This window comes from Giraffa tippelskirchi, chromosome 9, assembly GCF_054371585.1.
Source record: "Giraffa tippelskirchi isolate mGirTip1 chromosome 9, T2T-mGirTip1v1.2.pri, whole genome shotgun sequence".
In the NCBI taxonomy this organism is placed as follows: Eukaryota; Metazoa; Chordata; class Mammalia; order Artiodactyla; family Giraffidae; genus Giraffa; species Giraffa tippelskirchi.
This window is the reverse complement of record NC_137283.1, coordinates 151,107,291-151,129,701: the sequence shown is the minus strand read 5'-3', so window position 1 is coordinate 151,129,701 and position 22,411 is coordinate 151,107,291. Positions and strand designations below refer to the sequence as shown.

At 43.6% G+C, this 22,411-nt stretch overlaps 1 protein-coding gene and 1 non-coding gene across 5 annotated transcripts in view; both read right to left on the bottom strand.

Moving 5' to 3' along the window:
- The window catches only part of PLEKHG1 (pleckstrin homology and RhoGEF domain containing G1), a 253,513-nt gene that overhangs the window by 20,849 nt on the left and 210,253 nt on the right, over window positions 1-22,411 (bottom strand). For all 4 annotated transcript variants that reach the window (XM_081530225.1, XM_081530224.1, XM_081530226.1 and 1 more), the window contains 7 exons: window positions 20,117-20,267; window positions 15,570-15,701; window positions 12,975-13,157; window positions 12,788-12,883; window positions 12,520-12,606; window positions 4,990-5,023; window positions 692-778 (listed from right to left, as the gene is read on the bottom strand). In XM_081530225.1, coding sequence (XP_081386351.1) covers window positions 692-778; window positions 4,990-5,023; window positions 12,520-12,606; window positions 12,788-12,883; window positions 12,975-13,157; window positions 15,570-15,701; window positions 20,117-20,267 — 770 coding nt within the window. The remainder of the gene's footprint in view (window positions 1-691; window positions 779-4,989; window positions 5,024-12,519; window positions 12,607-12,787; window positions 12,884-12,974; window positions 13,158-15,569; window positions 15,702-20,116; window positions 20,268-22,411) is intronic.
- LOC145522115 (small nucleolar RNA R38) lies at window positions 7,143-7,215 on the bottom strand. Its single transcript, XR_014065928.1, has one exon. It is a non-coding gene; the product is annotated as a small nucleolar RNA R38 (small nucleolar RNA).

Below are 22,411 nucleotides of genomic sequence, written 5' to 3'. Positions count from 1 at the left end.
GCCTTTGCAATGTGCTGTCCCCACACCATCTGGCTCTCCAGATTCTACCTGGGGTCCTCGTCCTCTGCTCTGTGTGGCCTTCTTTCTGTCCTTCCTAGAGGGCTCACCTCTCTGTCTCCCCCCTTTTCCTTCCATTCAACCTCTTCAAACTCCATTATATGAACTGCTATTTATTCAACCTTTTTTGACCCTCCCACTAGGCTACAAACTCCTTGCAAGCAGGAATCAAGGGCATTATTGTTACATTTTCTTAGCACAGTGTAGGAAATCAGGAACTTAGTAAATGCCGATTTAAATGAAGAAAAATCTGAGGGCTAAGGGGATACCACAAGAAGTCTAGTTTAGCAGATGTGTATTAAAATTTTAGATTTGAAGTAGCTTTGGTATATGTCATTTACAGGATACAATTTTTCACCTGCGCCAGTAAGTAGGATTTAAACACCTGCATGCCAGTGGTAAAATGCTATACAAAGTGAACTTAGTTGATTGACATGTTTTATAGTCATTGAAAAATTGAGAGTTAAGTAGAAAGACTTTTAGAACCAAAGCTTGAGAGTGTCAAAGATAACCAAACTTGCGATGTGTTCAAAAACCAGAAAGAAAATACCTTTTTGTCTAACTGAAAGGGACTTTCATTACTAGTGCCCCCAAATTATTTAATTTTTATTACATCTGATTATATTGTATTTACCAGATTTCCTTCTCAGCCGATAGGGAGCAGAGCCATTTCGAGAGCCACAAGTCTCTCCCTCGGGACTGTAACAGAAGCCTGGGTAATCTGTAAAGAACCACAGGTGTCTATAAGAATGCAGTGTTCCCATGAAAAGATGCTCAACATCACTCATTATTAGAGAAATGCAAATCAAAACCACAATGAGGTATCATTTCACACCAGTCAGAATGGCTGCTATCCAAAAGTCTACAAGCAATAAATGCTGGAGAGGGTGTGGAGAAAAGGGAACCCTCTTACACTGTTGGTGGGAATGCAAACTAGTACAGCCACTATGGAGAACAGTGTGGAGATTCCTTAAAAAACTGGGAATAGAACTGCCATATGACCCAGCAATCCCACTGCTGGGCATATACACCGAGGAAACCAGAATTGAAAGAGACGCGTGTACCCCAATGTTCATCTCAGCACTGTTTACAATAGCCAGGACATGGAAGCAACCTAGATGTCCATCAGCAGACGAATGGATAAGGAAGCTGTGGTACATATACACAATGGAATATTACTCAGCCATTAAAAAAATACATTTGAATCGGTTCTCCTGAGATGGATGAAACTGGAGCCCATTATACAGAGTGAAGTAAGCCAGAAAGAAAAACACCAATACAGTATACTAATGCATATATATGGAATTTGAAAGATGGTAACAATAACCCTATATGCGAGACAGAATAAGAGACACAGATGCATGGAACAATTTTATGGACTCTGAGGGAGAAGGTGAGGGTGGGACGTTCTGGGAGAATAGCATTGAAACATGTATATTATCATATGTGAAACAGAACACCATTCCATGTTCGATGCATGAGACAAGGGCTCAGGGCCGGGGCAATGGGATGACCCAGAGGGATGGGATGGGGAGGGAGGTGGGTGGGGGGTCCAGGAAGGGGAACACATGTAAACCCATGGCTGATCCATGTCAATGTATGGCAAAAACTATTACAATATTGTAAAGTAATTAGCCCCCAACTAAAATAAATAAATTTATAAAATAATAATTAAAAAAAAAAAAAGAATGCAGTGTTCCATGCTGATCCATGTCGCTGTATGGCAAAACCCACCACAATACTGTAAAGTAATTAGCCTCCAATTAAAATAAATACATTAAAAAATAAAGAATGCAGTGTTCCATGACTTTTCAGAAAATGGGTAGGACTTGTCCTGGGTATCTGTGGATTTCTTTTTCATCAGACATGGTAGAATCCCTCCTTCCATAACCGGTGTTGAATATGCATCTCAAGACTTTGTGTTCACTGTGGGACCTGAAGGAGTGTGCTAGCAAGGTAAACCACATTCCCCACCTCCACCCCCTCCCATACCCCCGGGCACTCACATGTATTCTAACTACTACTTTTTTCACTCTCTGGCAGAAAGAGCTACAACCTTTGGCTTTCCCCTTTCTAGAAAGTTAGTTCAAATGTGTAAGGTGGGGTAACTTCTGGCACCCATTCAGACTCACCTGCAACCCTGAGACCCACAGAGGTCAGACAATTCCATTAAAATTAAAAAACAAACAAACAAACAAGGCCCCTGAGAAACTGCAGCAAAGGGCCACAACAGAGACCCTGTCAAGGTACAACTGCCTGGAGAATTCCATCTGGGGAGCAATTTCAAGAGGCATTTCTGCCTGGCATGGCGCTGAAGGGTACCAAGCCCTTCCTGACCCCGTGGAAGCTGTCCTCCACGTTTTTCTAGACACGGTTTACATGGTTTAAGCTCTCTTCTCAGAAAAGGGATTTTCATTTATTTCATCTCAGGGGTACACAGACTTTGGATTAAGAAAATACGGTCTAAGCCTAAAGTATTGCAGCATATTCAATGACCATCTGCACCCTGAAGCTTGAGGATAAACAGTTTCAGGACATAGCTGTAGACACGTGTTCTTCAAATTGAGGTTAAGCATCTTTAGGTCTGTCTGAAGTGTGAGAAAGTTCTGAGGATTATAAAGACCACATGGACTTCAAGTCAGAGTCAAGGGTATCCAAATGAGGTCATTTGGTCCAGTGGACTGGCCTGTTCTGTTCACAGCCAGCTGAGACCAAAGTCAGGGTACGCAAGTAGGGTAATTTTCCTAGGCTGGGATGCTATGGATAGACCTGGCCTGGAAGAGAGGCACAGGGCGCCAATTAGAGGCTTGCCAGCATTCTGTGTGCTCAGAGAATCTTTTTTATTTTTCAGTGTTATTTACTTCTTCTTTGTTAATTATACTCAGATCTCAAGCCTCATATATTTTTAAAAAAAGAATGTGTAATTACTATCTGTGAAATTTATCTGTAATTTATTTTTTAATTTTTTTATATTGGAGTATAATCGGTTAACAATGCTATAGTTTCAGGTGCACAGCACAGCTACTCACCTATACACATACATGTATCCATTCCCCCCAGCCCCGTTCCCATCCAGGCTGCCACATAACACTGAGCAGAGCTCCCTGTGCTATACAGTACGCCCTTGTTGGTGTCCAAGAGCTAACCCAGAGCCTGGGAATAAATAAACAATGTCGTCAAATGTAGCCGGTCATGTTGAACAGCTGTGCTTGCTAAGTCACCTCAGTCGTGTCTGACTCTGTGACTCTATGGACTGTATGTAGCCTGCCAGGCTCCTCTGTCCATGGGATTCTCCAGGCAAGAATACTGGTGTGGGTTGCCATACCCTCCTCTAGGGGATCTTCCCAAGCCAGGGATCAAACCTGTGTCTCTTATCTCCTGCATTGGTAGGTGGGGTTTTTTTTTGTTTTTTTTTTTACCACTAGCACCACCTGGGAAGCCCAAACACAGCGTTCCTGGGTGGGCTCGAACCACCAGCCTTTCGATTAACAGCCGAACTCACTAACCGATGGCACCACAGAGACTGGGACTGAACAGAGCTGATCCCTCTGGATCCCCATCTTTCTCCATCTTTCCTCCTCATTCTCACATGCCCATCCATGACCTCACCTTCTCTTCAGAGTGCCCATATGTATTATACACATATTGATAAAATAAATCAGCTATACGAATATATTGTACAGCACGGGCAATACAGACAATATTTTATAATAACTACAAATAGAGTAAAATCTTTTAAAACTGTGAATCACTGTATACCTGGGAATGATATACTGACAATCAACTATGGAAGTGTGTTAGTTGCTCAGTTGTGTCTGACTCTTTGCGACCCCATGGACTGTAGCCCGCCAAGCTCCTCTGTCAATGGGATTCTCCAGGCAAGGATACTGGAGTGGGTTGCCATTCCTTTCTCCAGGGGATCTTCCCGAGCCGGGAATCAAACCTGGGTCTCCCACACTGCAGGTAGATTCTTAACCATCTAAGCCACCGATTAACTATACCTCAAAAAAAAAAAAAATCTTAAACAGATTTTTACTGAATAAAGTAAGTGGCTTCAGAGAACACAGGCAGTGAGCCCCAGCCTAGCCCTCTGGCGGGCTTGCATCATTTCCTGGTAGGGTCCAACAGGAAATCTCAGGGCTGTGATCGTTTCTCTATTTCAGTAATGTTTCATTTCTTCTTCTGCTGGAGATTACAGCCAGCAGGCCAGGAGGAAGAGAGGGTGTTGTGTAAGTGAATTAGTGTTTGTACTTCGGGAAAGAAACCTCAAAACTAAGTAGGAAGTTTTCAGTAAAAGTTTGTCGGACTTGGCTGTAAGTCTTTGAAGCTATCGCTTCATTTTGAAGTCTGTTTAACTTGGGCAGTAACAAGGATGTGGTTAAGCGGTTTGAACAGGTCTTATTTTATTGCAAAGACCTCACTTGTATTTATTCTCTGCCTGCTACGAGAATCGTTAAGACACAGTCACACTTGTGGGGAAGTTGTAACTTGAAATGTGAGCTGTATCAGGAACCAACACCCACTGAGTTAGTGTGATTCTTGCAGATAATCAACAGAATTTTTGCTCATGGGGTAATGTGGGAAATGCATTGTGAGACCTTCATGGTTTTGGTGGTGATGGAGGTGGGGTAACAGGTAATCCTGGAAGCATAGCTTGTTCTGAGTTGATGAGGAGACATGTGATGAACCATTGGTGGGCTCACAGATGAACCAGGAGAAATCAATGGAGAAAGAAGCCAGTGGGTTAAAAAGAGAGTATACTGTCCAACTGGCTCTTTTTGTTACAACAGTGAACAGAGAGCTGCTACTTTCTTACAATTGAGTTTTGACATCTCACAATTGACAACTGACATCTGTAAACCTGAAGACAGAAAATGCGATAGATATAAGTAGACAATGAAATTTCAAATTGTGTCAGAAAACAAAACTTACGAATGGCATCCATTTCAAGTATTGCTTGCTTGGCCTGAAAGAAAGAAGGTGTTGTTATAATTACAAAGACCTTTTTTGTTTGTTTCTTTTTTAAACTATCAATCCCAAGACAGGTTTTATCCCACTGGGATGAGTGGTTTTTGAAAAGTTTTTATGAAACTAAAACTCCTTTCTTTTAGGCACTAATACAGAGTTCAAGGGATTCAAACAGTTGAGTGGGTGGTAGATGCTGTCCCTTCGGTGCCCCAGAGCTAAGCTTACAGCCTCCACCAGGAAAGAAAAAAGGAAAGGAAGGAAGGAGGGAAGGTGGGTGGGTGGGTGGGGGGAGAAGATAGGAGGAGGAGGAGGAAGGGAAAAGAAGAGGGAAAGAGAGAAAGATTTCACCAAAGATTCCATACCTTGGCTGAGCAGTTTATCATACAATCTAGATTCCTCTACCCAACCCTGGTCTATTGAATCCAGTCTCAATCTATGCAATCAAAGGTTCAAGGAACAGAACCTACACCACCAGCCCTCCTCATATCACGGGGGCATGATAACTCTTTTGAGCTGAATGCAAAATAGTTGCTGGACGGTTCCTATGTTTTCCTCCTTCCAAATATGATGCAGTTATCAGCTGACTCTCCCAGCTCCCTGCAGCATGTCTGCACCACCATCTTGTTCGTGTACCCTGGAATCTCTCGAGGGGGAGAAAGAGCTGCAGTGTGAGAGAGGAGCCCTGGAGAACACGGTCAGTGATCTAGCTCTAGCTCTTTTATTTATTTATTTATTTCAACTTTAAATGTTTTAATTTGCTTTAAAGTTAAACCCAAGACACACTGTAGAAATCCACTGAGAAATGTTTTTTTAGGTTGAACACCTGTTTCCGCTTAGTCTTCAACAGAGCGTGTACATGTGAGTTTCATTTTACAATCCCTGCAGTCCCCCCACTGCACCAAGATCACCTAAACTCTGTGTGTGGTATTGAAAATGTTCTTAGTTATACCTTAACTTAGAAGAAAAAAGGGCAACCCTGAAGGAACTCATTCTAAGCAATCTATCATTTTGCCTGTGTGTTTGTGTGTGTGGAAGGCACAACCAGATTGATTCAGTGCAGGCTAGTGTGTCCCAAATGCCTCTTTCCAGGAGACGGTGATCTGAGGGAACAGAATCTGGCCCAGTAAAGAGCACCCACCAAGTGCTGGTGCTGGGGGCATTTATATTCAGACACCCTCTGAAGTCAAACATACAAGTTTGGGGAATCCCCTGGTAGTCCAATGGTTAGGACACGACGCTCTCACTGCCAAGGGTCAGGGTTCACATGCGGCGGAGCTTAAAAAACAAAAATACAAAAAACCCCTCCAAGTTCACTTGGGTCCTGCAGAACAGTTAAGTCCGCTCAGAAGCAGACTGTAACCCAGCAGGTAGACCTTCCCACTTGCTAACACATCCTTTCACTATGTTTTGCTTTAGGCTGTAGGCTGCTTGGACCAGTTTTCTAGTTCTTTAAATCCCACCCCAAATACAGCTTCCTTGGTGACTGAAAAAATATGTGACCTTACATATGAAGAGCTGCACACACCTCCCAACTTCAGCAGAAAAGAAAGGCAATCTGTGCCCACTTCAAGCGTGGCATTCCAATGGGAACAAAGCCAAGTGCCATTCTGCTACTCTCTTGCTCACAAACCAGCCATGTCATTCAGACAAGAGCTGGGCTAACCCCATGAGAGTGCCCTGCGTGCACAAGGCACCTGGAAACCATGCTAGTGCCATGGTACCCCTTTTTTCCTGAATGTCAGGATACAGTACAAAAGCGAGACAGAGATCAGATAGTCCTGAAGTGTGCTCACTGCCACAGCCGGCATACATCTTCCATTGCCGGCTGTCTCAAAGAGTGAATTCATTTTCTTGAAATATGTGACAAGCACTCTTTCATTCCACAATAAGACCATAAGCCAAATCTAGGCCACTTGCCCATTTCTGCCACCTCTTATAGCCTGTGCCCTCAAGGCCAAAGGGTGACAGGGCAGCCCACCACTGGTTTTCAAGTGGCAGCGGGATGGGGCACCAGGACTGGGGTCTCGGCAGGGTACGTAAGCACAACTCCCTTTGGGGTGCATTCCGTCTGATCCCTTATAAAGCCTGAATTGCTTCAAGAGCCCAGGGCCAGCCCCTTAAGCCTCAGAACAGATTGTTTTCCCTCAGTTGAGATGTTCAGACAGGGATAACTAACCATCACAGGCTTAGCTCTAGCTCTTAACTAGGCAAGTGCTCTCATATTTCTGCATAAGTTCCCTCAACCTGAAGATGGTCAGATAGGACTCACCTTTCATACTTGCTACTGGTAGCAAATGACAGCCATTTAGTCCAGTTAGTTACCATCTACTCCTGCAGGGGACTGACCCTGATAACCTTAACTCTTGCTTCCTCTACATACATCCTTCTCCCCATCTCAACCCTGAGCTTCTGAAGTTTATTCCTCTGAGGCTTCTTTTGGTTATGTTCATTGTCATATGTTATCAATGTTTAGGGAACTATAAGAAGATAAGTTAATGGCCTTAACATGAATTATTTTGCCCAAGGATTCAAAGAAGAAAAATAAGGTAGGCTTTCTTGCCTCTTGAATGTCATTTTCATTTTTCAAGGTAGTGTGACTGAGCCTACAAATATTATGCTAAGAATAACTTTAAGAATAATTTTACTTTGTCACAGTATGTGACACCACAGTAAAAATGTCTAGGCTAAGAGGCAATCCACAAAAAAAAAAAGCCTTGATGCAGTCACCTTAATTTTGAGAAAACAAATGTTTAGTTGTTTTTTTTTTATAACACTGATATTTTGACCATACATTCAGAGTTTGAGGTTACTAGTCAAGTTAATTTTATACACAAATGTTAGCTCAATTTCTGTGAAGGGCGTTTGCAGAACCATGTGTATATAGAAAATCCAACTGTTTCTACCTGTACCTTATTCCCAATTAATCTGGAAAAAAGTTAGTGTATATACCACATATATATATATGGACCATATGGCTAACTTCCAGGAAGTTTCCTGATATTTATAAGCTTGACTTCAAGAACTCAGTATTTTTTTTTTCTTGCCTTGACATTTAATATCAAAAAGTACTATTCCCACATTTTCCACTAGGGGTCAGTTAAGGACCATCACAGAATTAAAGGACCAAATGGAGGTTTTGTTCTTTGTTGTCTGTTGTTAAGTTGCTAAGTTGTGTTGACTCTTCAGGAGGAACCTAACTTCTTAAGCTGTTAAATAGTAGAACAATGATACATTTTTTGATATTTTTCCCATTATGCATTTTATTTAATACGAGTAAATATATCTTGAAAGCTTTAAGAAAATAAGAAATAGTCTTGAGAAAAGTGAAAAATTCAAATTAGTAATAATCCTGTTTAAATAAGATAGAAAATTTTCATAACCTTATAGTGGGTATAATATAGTAAATAAAAGTGCTTTCATTTCCCCTGGGAACAATGTAGTTAAGACCATCTTTGGGGCCAGGCAGAACTGGATTTGAATCTGGACTCAGTCATATACTAGTTGCATAAGTTAGGGCAGTTTACTTTCCATCTCTGAGCCCCTGTTTTTATTTCTCTCGAATGGAGAGAACAAGACCTTTCTCAGAAGGCATTTTGCTAAAAGGAAGAAATAAGCATATAAAGTGCTCAGCACACTGTATGAGTGCTCAAGCATTTGTAGCTGAAAAAATAGATTGTTTACATCCTAAAAGGATCAGGGACAAAAAAGTACAATTCTACCGTGACTCTATTAACCCTTATAAAATATAAAGGGAAAATTGCTTGGAATACACACGCCTTAGTGTGGGAGAAAGAGGAAGTTCTGTAAGCTAGCTTCATTTTGTAATGGCCAATAACTGCCTTGCAGAACCCCTTTGGCAGTTTTGATTTTCCCAGGGACAGGTGAACAACAGGTGGGGCTTATCAATGGCACCTGCCATTGCTCAGAAGGGCATTCCAAGAGACAAGGCCAGCAAACAAATGACTAAGTATGAAGAAAGATCACCTCTCTGCATGAGTTACCTGACCCCTTGGAACGCCCTGATGAGCTGAGACTCATGCGTCAGTCAAAGCCCACACCCATGCACATTCATTTCCTGGGCACAGAAGCGCTGCTGACAGCCCCTGAGGACATGCTTCAAAGACTTCTCAAAAAGTATGCAAAGAGCAAACAGACTTTCTTTCTCAGAAATCTCAGATCGAGTCATTTTCCACCCAGTTCTACTCTCATGAGCATCATCCCATTTACTGCTCTATTTGCCTCCTCCCCTGCCCCAGCACAGACCCCTTCCCCTATGCGTGGATCTCCATATCCTTTAGGACATCTAACCTTTCTCTCCACTCCAGAACAGCAAGCAATGCATAATCATAGCTGTCCTCAGAGCCTTATCATCACCCAGAAGTGCCCTCCTTTACAGGCAGGACTCCAAAAGTCCCTCCTTCAATGACAGATCTCTGTATTTCCATCTCTCCACCCGGACTCTTGCTGAACCAGTTCTCTGATTTATCCTTCAACATGTACCTATTTTCCTGGTTGGTTTTATGCTCCATTCAGCCTGGGAATTATGCTATATCACTGCGGGTTGGATACTGGTTAGCACTCTGCCTTCCCTGTTAACCTTTCCCCTCACTGCTCTGCTGGCCCCCAGCCTTGGGCAAGCCATGTGTGCCAGGGTTCTTCACACTAATTTCAAAGTTGCTGAGCCATCACGTTGGTTTGTGGTGGTCAGCCTCAGTGGGGTCCAGGATTCCTTTCACCGATGGCTGTAGTCATCCCCACTGACTGCTGCTGCTGCTGCTGCTGCTAAGTCGCTTCAGTCGTGTGCGACTCTGTGCGACCCCATAGACGGTAGCCCACCAGGCTCCCCCATCCCCGGGATTCTCCAGGCAAGAACACTGGAGTGGGTTGCCATTTCCTTCTCCAATGCATGAAAGTGAAAAGTGAAAGTGAAGTCGCTCAGTCATGTCCGACCCTTAGCGACCCCGTGGATTGCAGCCTACCAGGCTCCTCCGTCCATGGGAGTTTCCAGGCAAGAGTAGCCTGTGTTTTTTTTTTTTTTTTTTAATATTTATTTATTTATTTGGCTGCACTAGGTCTCAGTTATGGCACATAGTTATCTCTGATCTCCACTGCTGAATCCAAGATCTTTAGTTGTGGCATGGGAACTCTTAATTGCAGCATGTGGGATCTATTTCCTTGACCAGGGATCAAACCCAGGCCCCCAGCATTGGGAGCACGGAGTCTTAGCCCCTGGACCACCAGGGAAGTCCCAGGGAAGTCCCAGGGAAGTCTATGTTCTTTAGCATGTGCTCTGAATCTCTCCACTTGCCCTTGGACACCTAGCCCCATCTTTGCTTCACTCACCCAGCAGATGCTGTTACCAGCAACTTGAGTGAAGGCAAACCCTTTAAGCTCTCTCAAGTCCACTTCAAAGTTTATCCTCTCTTTATTTTTCTTCTTCCCCCAGCTCAGGGAAGATGTTTCTGACTCTTGACAAGAGTAACCCCTACACCTACTGGTAAAGTAAATGTAACAAGTGTAATTGGTATAAAGAAGGTGAATGGATTTGTTAATTTTATATAGATTTGCACCAATTTTTGGTTCCTAAGACCAAGGGAATTAGTTCTAGTTTTTAAAAGCTTGAAACAGCCATGTTTTTATACATGGAGGTGTGCATTAGCAGTTCTTGCATATTTTTTCAGTAAATAAAAAGTTTTGAGTTTCCATCATTATATTCACAATCTAATGTTTTTATTAGACTATATGTACAGTACACACCCCCATCCCAAATTCTGGATTAAGGTTGTCCCTATCCTACCATCTCCCCTGAGTCACATTCCAAGGAGTGCCTCCACCTCTCATCTTTCCTGTCTCCTGTTTGCTTTCCTCATCCCCTCAGCCTACGTGCCCACGACATTCTTCATGAGGGCAGAATGTCTTCCTTTGATCTTACCTCTCCTCAGACTATCACTGTTTGTCCCTTCTGAACTTTGTTTAAAAAAAGAGGGCCACACCCAATCTGTTTCTTATTTCTCTTCAACCCACTGCTCTCTCTCTCCCTTATCTCTTAGTTGCCAAACCTAATACCTGCTTTCCTGTTTGTATCTGTTATCTCTGCGGCCTTTGAGACGGTTACTCCACTCTTTCTCAGGGAGGTTCTTTCCTCCTTTTCTTACCACGCTTTTCTCCTTCGGTTTTCTTACTGCCTCATTTGTCCACTCTTTCTTTGGTTCTTCTCCAAATCCCCTGCCCCTTATCGAGCACTTAGACGTTGGGTTCCCAAGGGTCTGTCTTCCCGTTATGCATTTGCGTGGGCCCTCCTATCAAATCTCCGGGCTTTGGTTGACTGCTGGGTGGAGAGACCTGCGTCTCTCCTGCAGCTGAACTGCTCCTGCACATGGGCCACCATGCCTCCCTCTCAGGCCCATCCAACCGGTTCCTCTCCCTGGCAGCCTGTCTTGGAACTTATGACACCATCCTCTTGGCCCAACACCTGACTCATCTTTGACTTATTTCTCCCTCTCCTCTTCTACACTGCCTCTCCTCCTCCTCTTATGCTCCCTTGGCAGGGCCCCTCTTCTCCTTTCTAGCCCACCATGGAGACCTGCTCATTCTTTTCCAGCTGCCAGTGACGCTCCACCAGCTTATCTGTCACACTTGCCCCCAAAGTGACACTCTTAGAACACAGAACAGACCATCCCCTCCCTCCAAAACCTTCAGGAGCTTCCCCCTACAATAATCCAGGTTCCTCAGTGTGTGCATGTTCAAAGCCTTCAAAGGTCAGCTGACTGCTTTCCACTTCTCTAATCTTACCTCCTACTCCGTCTCCTGAGAACTTGACCATTCAATCTGAGGACTTCCGTTCAAGCACAGTCTGTGTGCTGTTTAACACAGGGCCCCTTTTCACACCTCTTTGTTTTTTGTTTATGCTGTTCTCTCAGCGTGGTTTCCCTTGTTCTTTTCCCCACTTAATAAAAATATTCCTCATCCATCAAAACTGAGGTAAAAGGCATTTTCTTTCCTCTCCTCACTTGACCATAAACTTGAATACTTTACTTGTCCACAATACTTGGTTTATCTCTCTATTAATTCATCATATTTAGCAAACAGTTCATCATTTATATGACTAGCTCCTTTGTCTGCAGAGTTCTTCGCAGCCAAGTCTGGGTCTTGCTTCCCACAGAACCTAAGCCAGCTTTATTTACCCTAGGTGCTTAGCACAGTATTGCATAATTCTCATAACTCCCTTATTTTCTACTAGTGCTCTAGAAATTTTTTTACAATCTTTCCCTTATTTTTCTTCTTTCAAACAATGACATTAACAAACCAAAAACTCTCCGAAGAGTCTCTCTGCATATGAATCTTTTCAGTATGATGGCTGGTGCAGTTGTTCCCTTATGTAGCTTCTCTCTCAACAGTCCTCATTTTGCAAGTGCACATTTATTCCCATCAGGTTGTCTTCCTGAGACCTGAAGTTCTTTTCCATTTTATTGTTCGTTGCCCTCATGGTCTTACCTTAGCTGGAATCTTCGCTGCATGATTCTCCAGGATCAGCCTCTTCAGGTGCAGAACCCACAGGCGTTTGTCTTGCTGCGACTTCGCCTACCAGGAGGAGAGGTGGACAGTCACGCAATCCTACCTCTCAAGACACAGCCACTCCTAGGACCTCTGACCATACGGGACACACGCAGGGTGGCCAGAAAGCCGTGGAAAGGCCGTCAGGCATGTGACGCTCATCGTGCACGAGGGTGAGCCTCACAGGGAGGCAAGGGGACGCTGGTACCTGAACCGTGTGCTGCAGCTTGGGGTTCTTGTAGTGGAAGACGCTGAAGCTGAGGGGCTCCTTTGGGATCACTTCCACCAGCATGAGGTTGCCGCACTGGAGGGGCGAGCAGAGAGGGCGAGGCAAGCTCGCAAGGGAGCGAAACCAGTGCCCCCAGTCCCCACCCGGGACGGCCACTCAGACCTACCAGGATGTGGGCTTTGTATGTAAATGTGTCGTCTCTCTTCTTGGTGATGAGCAGCAGCTTGTCAAAGAGGAACAGCGTCCTCTCATTCTTGGCCCGCTGGAGGCGGAAGGTCCCTTCGAGCACCAGCTCCCCGTAGCTGGTCAGGTCTGGCCCCTTCCAGTTGGTGAGCAAACTCTGTATCTCCTGAAACAGTGAACATTTCCTGAGATTAAACTGGAGGTGGGAGGGCAAGGCAGGGAGGACACAGGGGCCTGTTTGTTGAGCTTTGATGGGTGCGCGCGTGCTGAGTTGCTTCAGTCGTGTCCGACTCTCTATGACCCTATAGATGGTAGCCTGCCAGGTTCCTCTGTCCATAGGATTCTCCAGGCAAGAATACTGGAGTGGGTTGCCATTCCCTCCTCTAGAGAATCTTCCCAACCCAGAGGTCGAATCTGCCTCTTATGTTTCGGGCTTTGGGAAGTGGGTTCTTTACCACTAGTGCCACCTGGGAAGCCTGCTGAGCCTCAAGAATGAGGTCCAAATACCTGCGGCAGGGTCCCAGGGTCCTGAGTGGTGTCTGATGTCCACGACATAAAATCTACATTTAGGGCTGGTGTCACTTAAGGGTTAATAGAACTGAACCGAGGTGTTATCTGTCAAGTTTCTAATTACTTCTTCCCATTTGGCAATAATCCCTCTAAGGCAGTGAGGTTATCTTTCAAAAGCCAGGTACAGAGGCTGACGGAATGTGGCCTTCTCACCATCCTTCCCAATATATGCTCATCCCTTATCTTTTGGACAAAAACCTTCAGAGCTACTGACCTAAAAACTTTCTTCCAGAAATTGAAGCCATACCACATACAAGTAACCCATAATGAAAACTGGTAGAAGATCACACAAGATACATCTTCTCAGAAATTTTCTGACATTAATCTCATTCATTGGGGAAAAGGAAATGAACATTTTTTCACCAGTGTGTTTTTTGTTTGTTTTTGTTTTTTGGCTGCATTGGATCTTAGTTGTGGCACACAAGTTCAGCAGTTTCTGTGTGTGGGCTTAGGTGCCCTTCAGCATATGGGATCTTAGTTCCCTGGTCAGGGATCGAACTCATGTCCTCTCCACCGGAAGGCAGATTCTTAAACACTGGACCACCAGGGAAGTCCCCCATTGAATTTTTAATGGAACTTGAGAAATAGACATGGATAACCCAACTTTGAAGTTTCTTTGGGATTTATTGTATGTCCATATTAACTTTTTAAAGAAAATGGATTTTGTTATTTTGGAAAAATGAAAATATTCAAAAACAGCACTGAATTAAGCAGCCCACAAAACCACCCGAAATTTTTTAAGTTGAAGGTACAAATGGATAAATATGGAGGTGCTTCAGAGCCACGACTGATTTAGTGGTGTCTTTAGACTGCCAGATAGACTCCTAAGCTATGAAAAAACAGTCATTGAGCCATTTCTGAATATCTAGCTGACATTAAGTCCACAGAACACTTCAATGATGAAGCATTAAAATCTTTCTTACTGCTTACACAAAGCAGATGTGGCCTGGAAGATTAGAATGTCCTCTTCCTTTGATTTTTGATAGTCAGTTACCACCCTCTGGCTGCATGTAGATGAATCCTAGAGTTCTGTTTGAATGTATGGGCCGAAGGACATGGTTTTCTCCCCTTCCAAGCTGAATGCAGGTGCTCTGCATAGCATGGAGTCACACTGGGCTTTTCTTTTACTCCAGGGAAAACCAAGAGCTTCAGCCTAGTCTCTGAGCCCACACGACCTTCAGTTTTTAAATAGTGCATCTTCTAAGGTGCCGAGGACATGATCACTGACTTAGCATCTATCCAAAGTTCCCAGGAATTTAGAGCTAAATATGGTGACAATGGAAGGGACATTAGCAAATGTGTCTTATTTTAAAAATGAGGGATCTAAAATGCAGTGGTGACATCCCCTCCCCAGGAAAGCTGCTAAGGACCTGGTTCTGGACGTAGTTCTCCTTCCTGAGTCCCCTGCCCCATCACCACATGTTCACCATCTCATGACTCTGCGTAAACTAGTGACAGAGGAATAGAGGCTTAAACCCCTTTTACACAGTTGGGACACTCAGTCGTGTCTGACTCTTTGCTACCGCATGGACTGTAGCCTATCAGGCTCCACTGTCCATGGAATTCTCCAGGCAAGAATACTGGAGTGGGTTGCCATTCCATTCTCCAGGGGATCTTTCTGACACAGGGATTTATTATTTTTAATTGAAGGATAACAACTTTGCAATATTACGTTGGTTTCTGCCGTACATCAACATGAATCGGCCATAGGTGTACATACGTCCCCTCCCTCTTGAAACTCCCTCCCACCTCCCACCCCATCCCACCCCTCTAGGTTGTCACAGAGCCCCAGTTTGACTTCCCTAAGTCATAATAACTACATTCAACAATGATCAGTATTATTGATGGCCTAATCTTTTCTTTTTTTTGTCCTGATCTTTTCTCAGCGAGATCTATGATGAAGACTCTGAGTGATCTGCATCACTGAGCAGACTTAGTATCTGACTTGGGAAACGGTAACAAGCAATAGGCCCATGGCCTCACCAGACACTGCCATCCTGAGCCTTACCTGCAGGCGGACGGCGTGTTCATGCTTCCGCTTCATGTCGTTGATGTGCCAGGCTACTCTCTGCATCGTGTCTATGGCATCAAGCACCACATCGTAGCCCTCTGTGTCCTTGTCAAGGTGATTTTCTATTTCCTAAAACAAAAACAAACAACAAAAAACCACCCTAATTATTATTATTTTTTTCATATATTCATGGAAACAAATGGTACTTCTATGATGAGTTTCTCATTTTATTTTTGCTTTTTTATTTACACACTACTATCTTTCCTTAAGATCTGGAGATAACTACCAGAAAAACCTGCAAAGAAATGATAAGAATTAATAAAAATGGAGTTAGGGAAGATAGAAGTTGATGAGAATTTTACAAGGAGGAATTTGACAAGGATGATGAAACAAGTATACAGGCCATTAAGTCTCACAGAGACATCAGGGTGATTGTAGGAAAGAGGAGAACTGATATTACAGTTGGAGATTTCTGAAATTCCTGGTCACCAATATATACAGTTCTCACTCTTAAAATACAGAAAATACACTGATTTTGTTTTTCTCCCAGAGGAAGCAAAACATCACACACAGGGCTTAGTACATAACAAACTAAAAAAGAAAATAGTGGGTATTATGTTTAAAAAAATACCTATGTAGAAAGTGTACTTTCATGTAGTCAAGGCTTTAAAGCCCAAATGAAATTCACTAAAGATACTCCTTCTGAGTGTTGAGAGAGCTTATAGTTCAAGTACTCACTCTCTGATGCTCAGAAGAATGTAACACCACACTTAGCTGAGCCCTGGCATTCCACAGTCCCAGGCAGATGAGAAAGGGACAGGGTTCTATTCCAATTCTTTCAAGTACACACGACACATGTCCCTAGACTTCTGTGAGTCTAAGGATAGGGACTGTTGCATAGTTCCTTTAATCCTTTATCTTCTCAATAGTGCCCACCAGAGAGCTAGGTGGTAAATAAATGCTTATTTAATTGAAGCTGTATCTTGTTAAAAGAGCACCAATACCTTGTAGGTGTCTAAATTCCAATGTAAGTATCTAAAACAGTAAGAAGATATTATGATCAATTAGATTGTTCCTATGATACTTATCATGCACACATGTTAAGCTCAAGAGTGGAGGTTGAATCTTATGGTATAAATTATGAAAATTCCATTGTTTTATAGTCACTTTGTTCACTTTTACTGAATCCTCAAACTTTCCATCCAGCTAGAAACTGGCAAGGAATTTACATTTTCTTTCTACACTCAGACTCAGCTGTTAGAAAGGTCCTATGAAACCATATCACTAATAACTACCAGGTAAGATCAAGAGCAAACTTTAAAAAATAATCATTTCTTCTTTTAGCCTGAGAGGCACTCCTGTTGATCATAAACAGACTCAGAAGTACAGAGTGTATTCCTATGGGGATCTTCATGGGTGACTACACAACTCTGAAGTGAGGTGAATGACACAGAAGGAACACTCTAAACCAAGCATGAAAGCAAAAATACTCCAGGAAACCAGAAGTTAGTTTTAAATTCATCTAGCCACTGTTCTTCCCTTTTATCTTTACTGTTATAGCTGTTATAGACTGGTTGAATCTTGCACAAATTAGTATGTTGAAATCCTTTCCTCTAACGTGCTGGGATTAGAATGGGGGCTTTTGGAGGTGACTAGGCCATGCAAACGGTGACTGCAGCCATGAAATTAAAAGACGCTTGCTTCTTGGAAGGAAAGCTGTGACAAACCTAGACAGTATAGTAAAAAGCAGAGACATCCCTTTGCTGACAAAGGTCCGTATAGTCAAAGCTATGGTTTTTCCAGTGGTCATGTACAGATGTGACAGTTGCACTGTGAAGAGGCTGAGCACCAAAGGATTGATGCTTTTGAACTGTGGTGCAAGAGAAGACTTTTGAGAGTCTCTTGGACAGCAAAGAGATTAAACCAATCAATTCTAAAGGAAATCAACTGTATATTCACTGGAAGGACTGATGCTGAAGCTCCAATACCTTAGCTACCTCATGCGAAGAGTCAAGTGATTGGAAAAGACCCTGATGCTGGGAAAGATTGAAGCAAAAGGAGAAAGGGGTGGCAGAGGATGAGATGGTTGGATGGCATCACTAATCCAATGGACATGAATTTGAGGAAACTCCAGGAGACATGGAGGACAGAGGAGCCTGGCATGCTGCAGTCCAGGGGAGCAGTCCATGGGACTGCAGAGAACTGAACAGGACTTAGCGACCAAACAAGAGGCCAAGAGAGTGGTGCCATCATAAATGGGGATAGTGCTCTCATAAAAGAGACCCCAGAGAGCAGTCTTGCCTCTTTCTACCATGTGAGGAAATGAAGAGGAGAAGGCAGTCTGCAAATGAGAACTCAGCCATGCTTGCCCCCTGATCTTTGGCTTCCAGCCTCCAAAACTAAGAGAAATAAATATTGGTTGTCCAAGTCACCCAGGCTATGGCATTTTGTTACAGCAGCATGTACTAATATCCCAGCTTTTAATTTAGAAGGTAAGGGCTGTTCTTCCTAGAAGTTAACTCTTTGTAAGAATCTTGACTGGAGTCTTGAATATCTGACATGTTTAAGTGACAGAGATCTAAGACTTTTCTTTTGATTGACTTACTGTCTAGAAAGCCATTAAGTAGATATTATTGGGACACACTAGACTCAGATGGGCTTCCCTGGTGGCTCAGATGGTAAAGAATCTGCCTGTGATGCAGGAGACCTGGGTTCGATCCCTGGGACGGGAAGATCCCCTGGAGAAGGGAATGGCAGCCCACTCCAGTATTCTTGCCTGCAGAATTCCACGGACAGAGGAGCCTTGCAGGCTATGGTCTATACCATATTAGCAGAGTCCAGCAAAGATCTATCGTGGGAAAGCCAGTATTTTTTAAAGAATTATTTGGCACTGATTTAGTAAATTAATCCCACTAAATTTAGGGGTCATTAAAGCCAATTGAACAACTAAAGTAATATCCACAATGTGGTTTCATAGGACATAACACTCTCCCAAGATGGGCCACACAGGCAAACAGACAAAGCTGAGAAATTTCTGGGAAAGATGGACCATAAAGAATGCTTTAAGTTTTAAATGCGTGTGAACTGGGCAACCTTGGAATGCTTAACCAAGTTAAAAGCCTGGAATCATTTAAAAAGAGATACATGTATACTGCAGGCATGTTGATATAGATAGGAACTCTGGATTTAAATCTTTTATGAAAAAATTTTTAATGTAGCGTTAAAAATAATAAAGTAGGAGTGTGGGAGGAAGGCTCAAGAGGGAAGGGGATATATGTATACATGTGAAAGTGAAGTCGCTCAGTCGTGTCCGACTCTTTGTGACCCCATGGATTGTAGCCTACCAGGTTTCTCTGTCCATGGGATTTTCCAGGCAAGAGTACTGGAGTGGGTTGCCATTTCCTTCTCTAGAGGATCTTCCCAACTCAGGGATCAAACCCAGGTCTCCCGCATTTTAGGCAGATGTTTTTACCGTCTGAGCCACCAGGGAAGGTTGTATACATGTAGCTGATTTATTTTGCTGTACATCAGAAACTAACACAACAATGCAGCCCACCAGGCTCCTCTGTCCATGGGATTCTCCAGGCAAGATACTGGAGTGCGTACCCATTCCCTTCTCCAGGGGATCTTCCCAACCCAGGGATCAAACCTGAGTCTCCTGTATTGTAGGCAGATTCTTTACTATCTGAACCATCAGGGAAGCCCCATTGTAAAGCAATTATACTCCAATTAAAAAAATTAATTAAAGTAATAAAATAAAAATAACAGTTTTTCTGTATTGACTGCCTGTGAGGCACCGTGAATGTGGGAAATGCACAGGCCTGGAACCCAGGTAGTGTCTTGACCACAGCCCTGCTCCTAACCTAACCACTTGGCTATCCTGTCTTTGTCAAGTTGCCAAGGCAATTCACCCTCCTTACAGAATAAAATTACTTTCGAGAACACTATTTTCCATTTTTATCAGCTTCCTTAGAGGATAAGAAATGAGAATGTATGAGAGCTATGTCTACTTTTGTTTCTAAAGCCTCCTTAAATTTTGTACAAATAATGGGAAATGATATAAAGAGAACAGAACCCAAAGTGAGGTGAAGCCCAGCTCAAAGACATTTATCACACTGCTCATCTGTCTCCTCTCCTTTCAGCTCTTTCTCTTTGCTCCTACGAAAGCCAAGCTCTTACTCCCAACTGCCTACCGAATCCGGGCTCATGGAAGTAAAACAAAACATACACAAAAAAATCTGTTGTTCATTAAGAAGATAGCTCCTTGCCTGAAACTGTCACTGCCCGGAGTAAAGGACTTGTAAGCCCTTTCACCATCAGAGTTAAAATGAATCTTTCTACTTGGCTGTTGTCAATGAGGCTGCAGGCCTACAATATAAATATCTCTAATTCCTCAAAGCAGATTAGTCAGTTGTAAAGTATGAGTGTGGAAAATGTTTCCATATGTCCACAGCCACTTCTGATTTTTTTTTCTCCTAAACTTAATATATACACATAAAACCCCTAGCCTTTAGCAAGTCCTTCCAGCGCAGGCAGAAACTTACATGCAAAAGGAGGTGATACTTGAGAATCCGCTGAACTGGCTTCAAGAGATAGGACCCCAGAGGCAGTGAGTGTTTCAAAGTTTCCTGCCTTTCCCTGAAGAATTTGGCCAGCATCTTGTTCCTCATACACTCTGTTAGCACGGCCACGGATCTGCAAGAAGAATATTTTAAAATTGAAATTGTAACTCTTAACATAGATATTCAAGTTTTAAATGCCAGTGAAAGTGAAAACGTTAGTTGCTCAGTCATGTCCAACTTGGTGACCCCATGGCCTGTAGCCTGTTTGTCCATGGGACTCTCCAGGCAAGAATACTGGCGTGGGTTGCCGTGCCCTCCTTTGGGCGATCTTCCTGACCCAGGGATCGAACCCAGGTCTCCTGCATTGCAGGTGGATTCTTTACCATCTGAGCTACCAGGAAAGTCCTTTAAATGCCAGAGTAAGTATCAAGGCCTTAAAGCCGACAAAATGGCAACAGAGCAATAGGTAGACTAGAAGGCCTCTGGGCAGGTGAGGAAAAGGTGTCCCTCTGGTTGAATTGGGTGAATCTGGTCCCGATTCACCTCTGGGTGAATTAGAAAAAGACACTATAAGAAGGTGGTGAAACATGGACACATGACATCTGTGCTGCCAGCTCTGTCCTTTAGGGAGATGAAGCCCTGGGGACACAGGGCTTGCCAAAGGGGACTTAAATTGGATGGTACCCCAATTTAAAGAATCTGCCTGCCAATACAGGAGACGCAAAAGGTGTGGGTCTGAGCCCTGGGTAGGGAAGATCCCCTGGAATAGGAAATGGAAACTCACTCCAGTATTCTTCCCTAGAAAATTCCATAGGCAGAGGAGCCTGGTGGGCTACAGTCCATGGGGTTGCAAAGAGTCGGACATGGTGGAAAGACTGAGCACACACACATGAGCATCTTTGTTCACTGCTCAACTTCACATCTGCATTCAGTTTTCACAAGTTACATTGCAAGGGACAGTCACCATTGTACTAAGGAAAAGGAGTGGCTTCTTTCCAGCAAACCCAGCCCCATGCCAGACATTTGTCACCTGCTTTGCTGGTTGTGTTTGCGAAAGTGCACAGAGTGTATGATGGTAAGTGCAGGTCTTTGGAGACCTTGTCTCCCAGAGAACTTCCCTTTGAGAATCTCTGAACAGATCTTTCTGTCCATCTCCAGGTATCTCTCCTCGTTCTAAATTCAGTTTTTGAAACAGCTGGTTAACCTTGGTCCTCAAGGACCATGCTTTACAGAGTGTATTAGAAAAATGTCTCAGGATTCCTTCTCCACTCTAAAGGCAAGAAGTATGGCCCCCAAACTATCTCTCCTAGAGAGATGGCTGAAACAATGCTCACATCTTATGCATGAAGTAAGCTGGTGGTCTTGTGAGGTCACACACACACATAAATTAAAATCTCATGGTCTCATAAGTTACAAGCAGGTGGAAGTAATTTCAGCCTCTTTCTCCCCAAGTCTTAATAGGTTTTCAGAATTAATTCAGAAAATCGGAGCCAAACAACAACCTAAAACTCCTTGGAAGGAAGTGACATGGACGGTGGCCTCCTGACGAAGCGATCAGAATCCCTTTTGTGTCTGACTGCTTGGAGAAATATCTGTTCAAACAGATTTATTTTTCCCTTCTAGTCAAGATTTCAAAACGATTCTTTATCATGCAACCCAGGAACTTTTATAAGGCTCTTTAGAGTCAGAATCAGCTGCCTACTGGTTGTCTAACCCTCTGAAGTCTTGAGTTCCTGCACAAGGATAAGACACCTGTCGGAGATGCTAAGCACGCTGAACTCCAGATTGAGGCCCCGGGGGGGACATCCGAGGACAATGACCGGAGCGGGTCTGGGCCTCTCCCTGGGGACAAGAGGGAGCGCTTGAGCCTCTTCCCAGAGAAGTCACTGGAGCGTGACTGCTATGAAGAAGGACATCTGTCAAGGCGTGCAGGAGACACTTAGTATCACCAGCCTGGGTCCAAAGGGGGAAGACACGTTGTCAGATGGGCTGAAACACCTGGCACTCACGGTTTGTGAAGACGGGGGAGGGGACGGAAAGCTTGGGCCTCAGAGAGCAAATGGTTAGGAGGGGGAATGTGAGAAAATCTTTTTCTATGAACATGAAAACCACACAACTGGGCAAGACTCAGATGTACCCAGTTCACTGAGAGGGCCCGGGAGCATCTCCCTGCTAACATGTTTCTTACCTTCTTTAAAGTCAGATCCAAAATACAAAACACTTCCTCTAGGAAACTGTCCTGACTTCTCCTTTATCTCATGCATCTTTAGCCTCTAC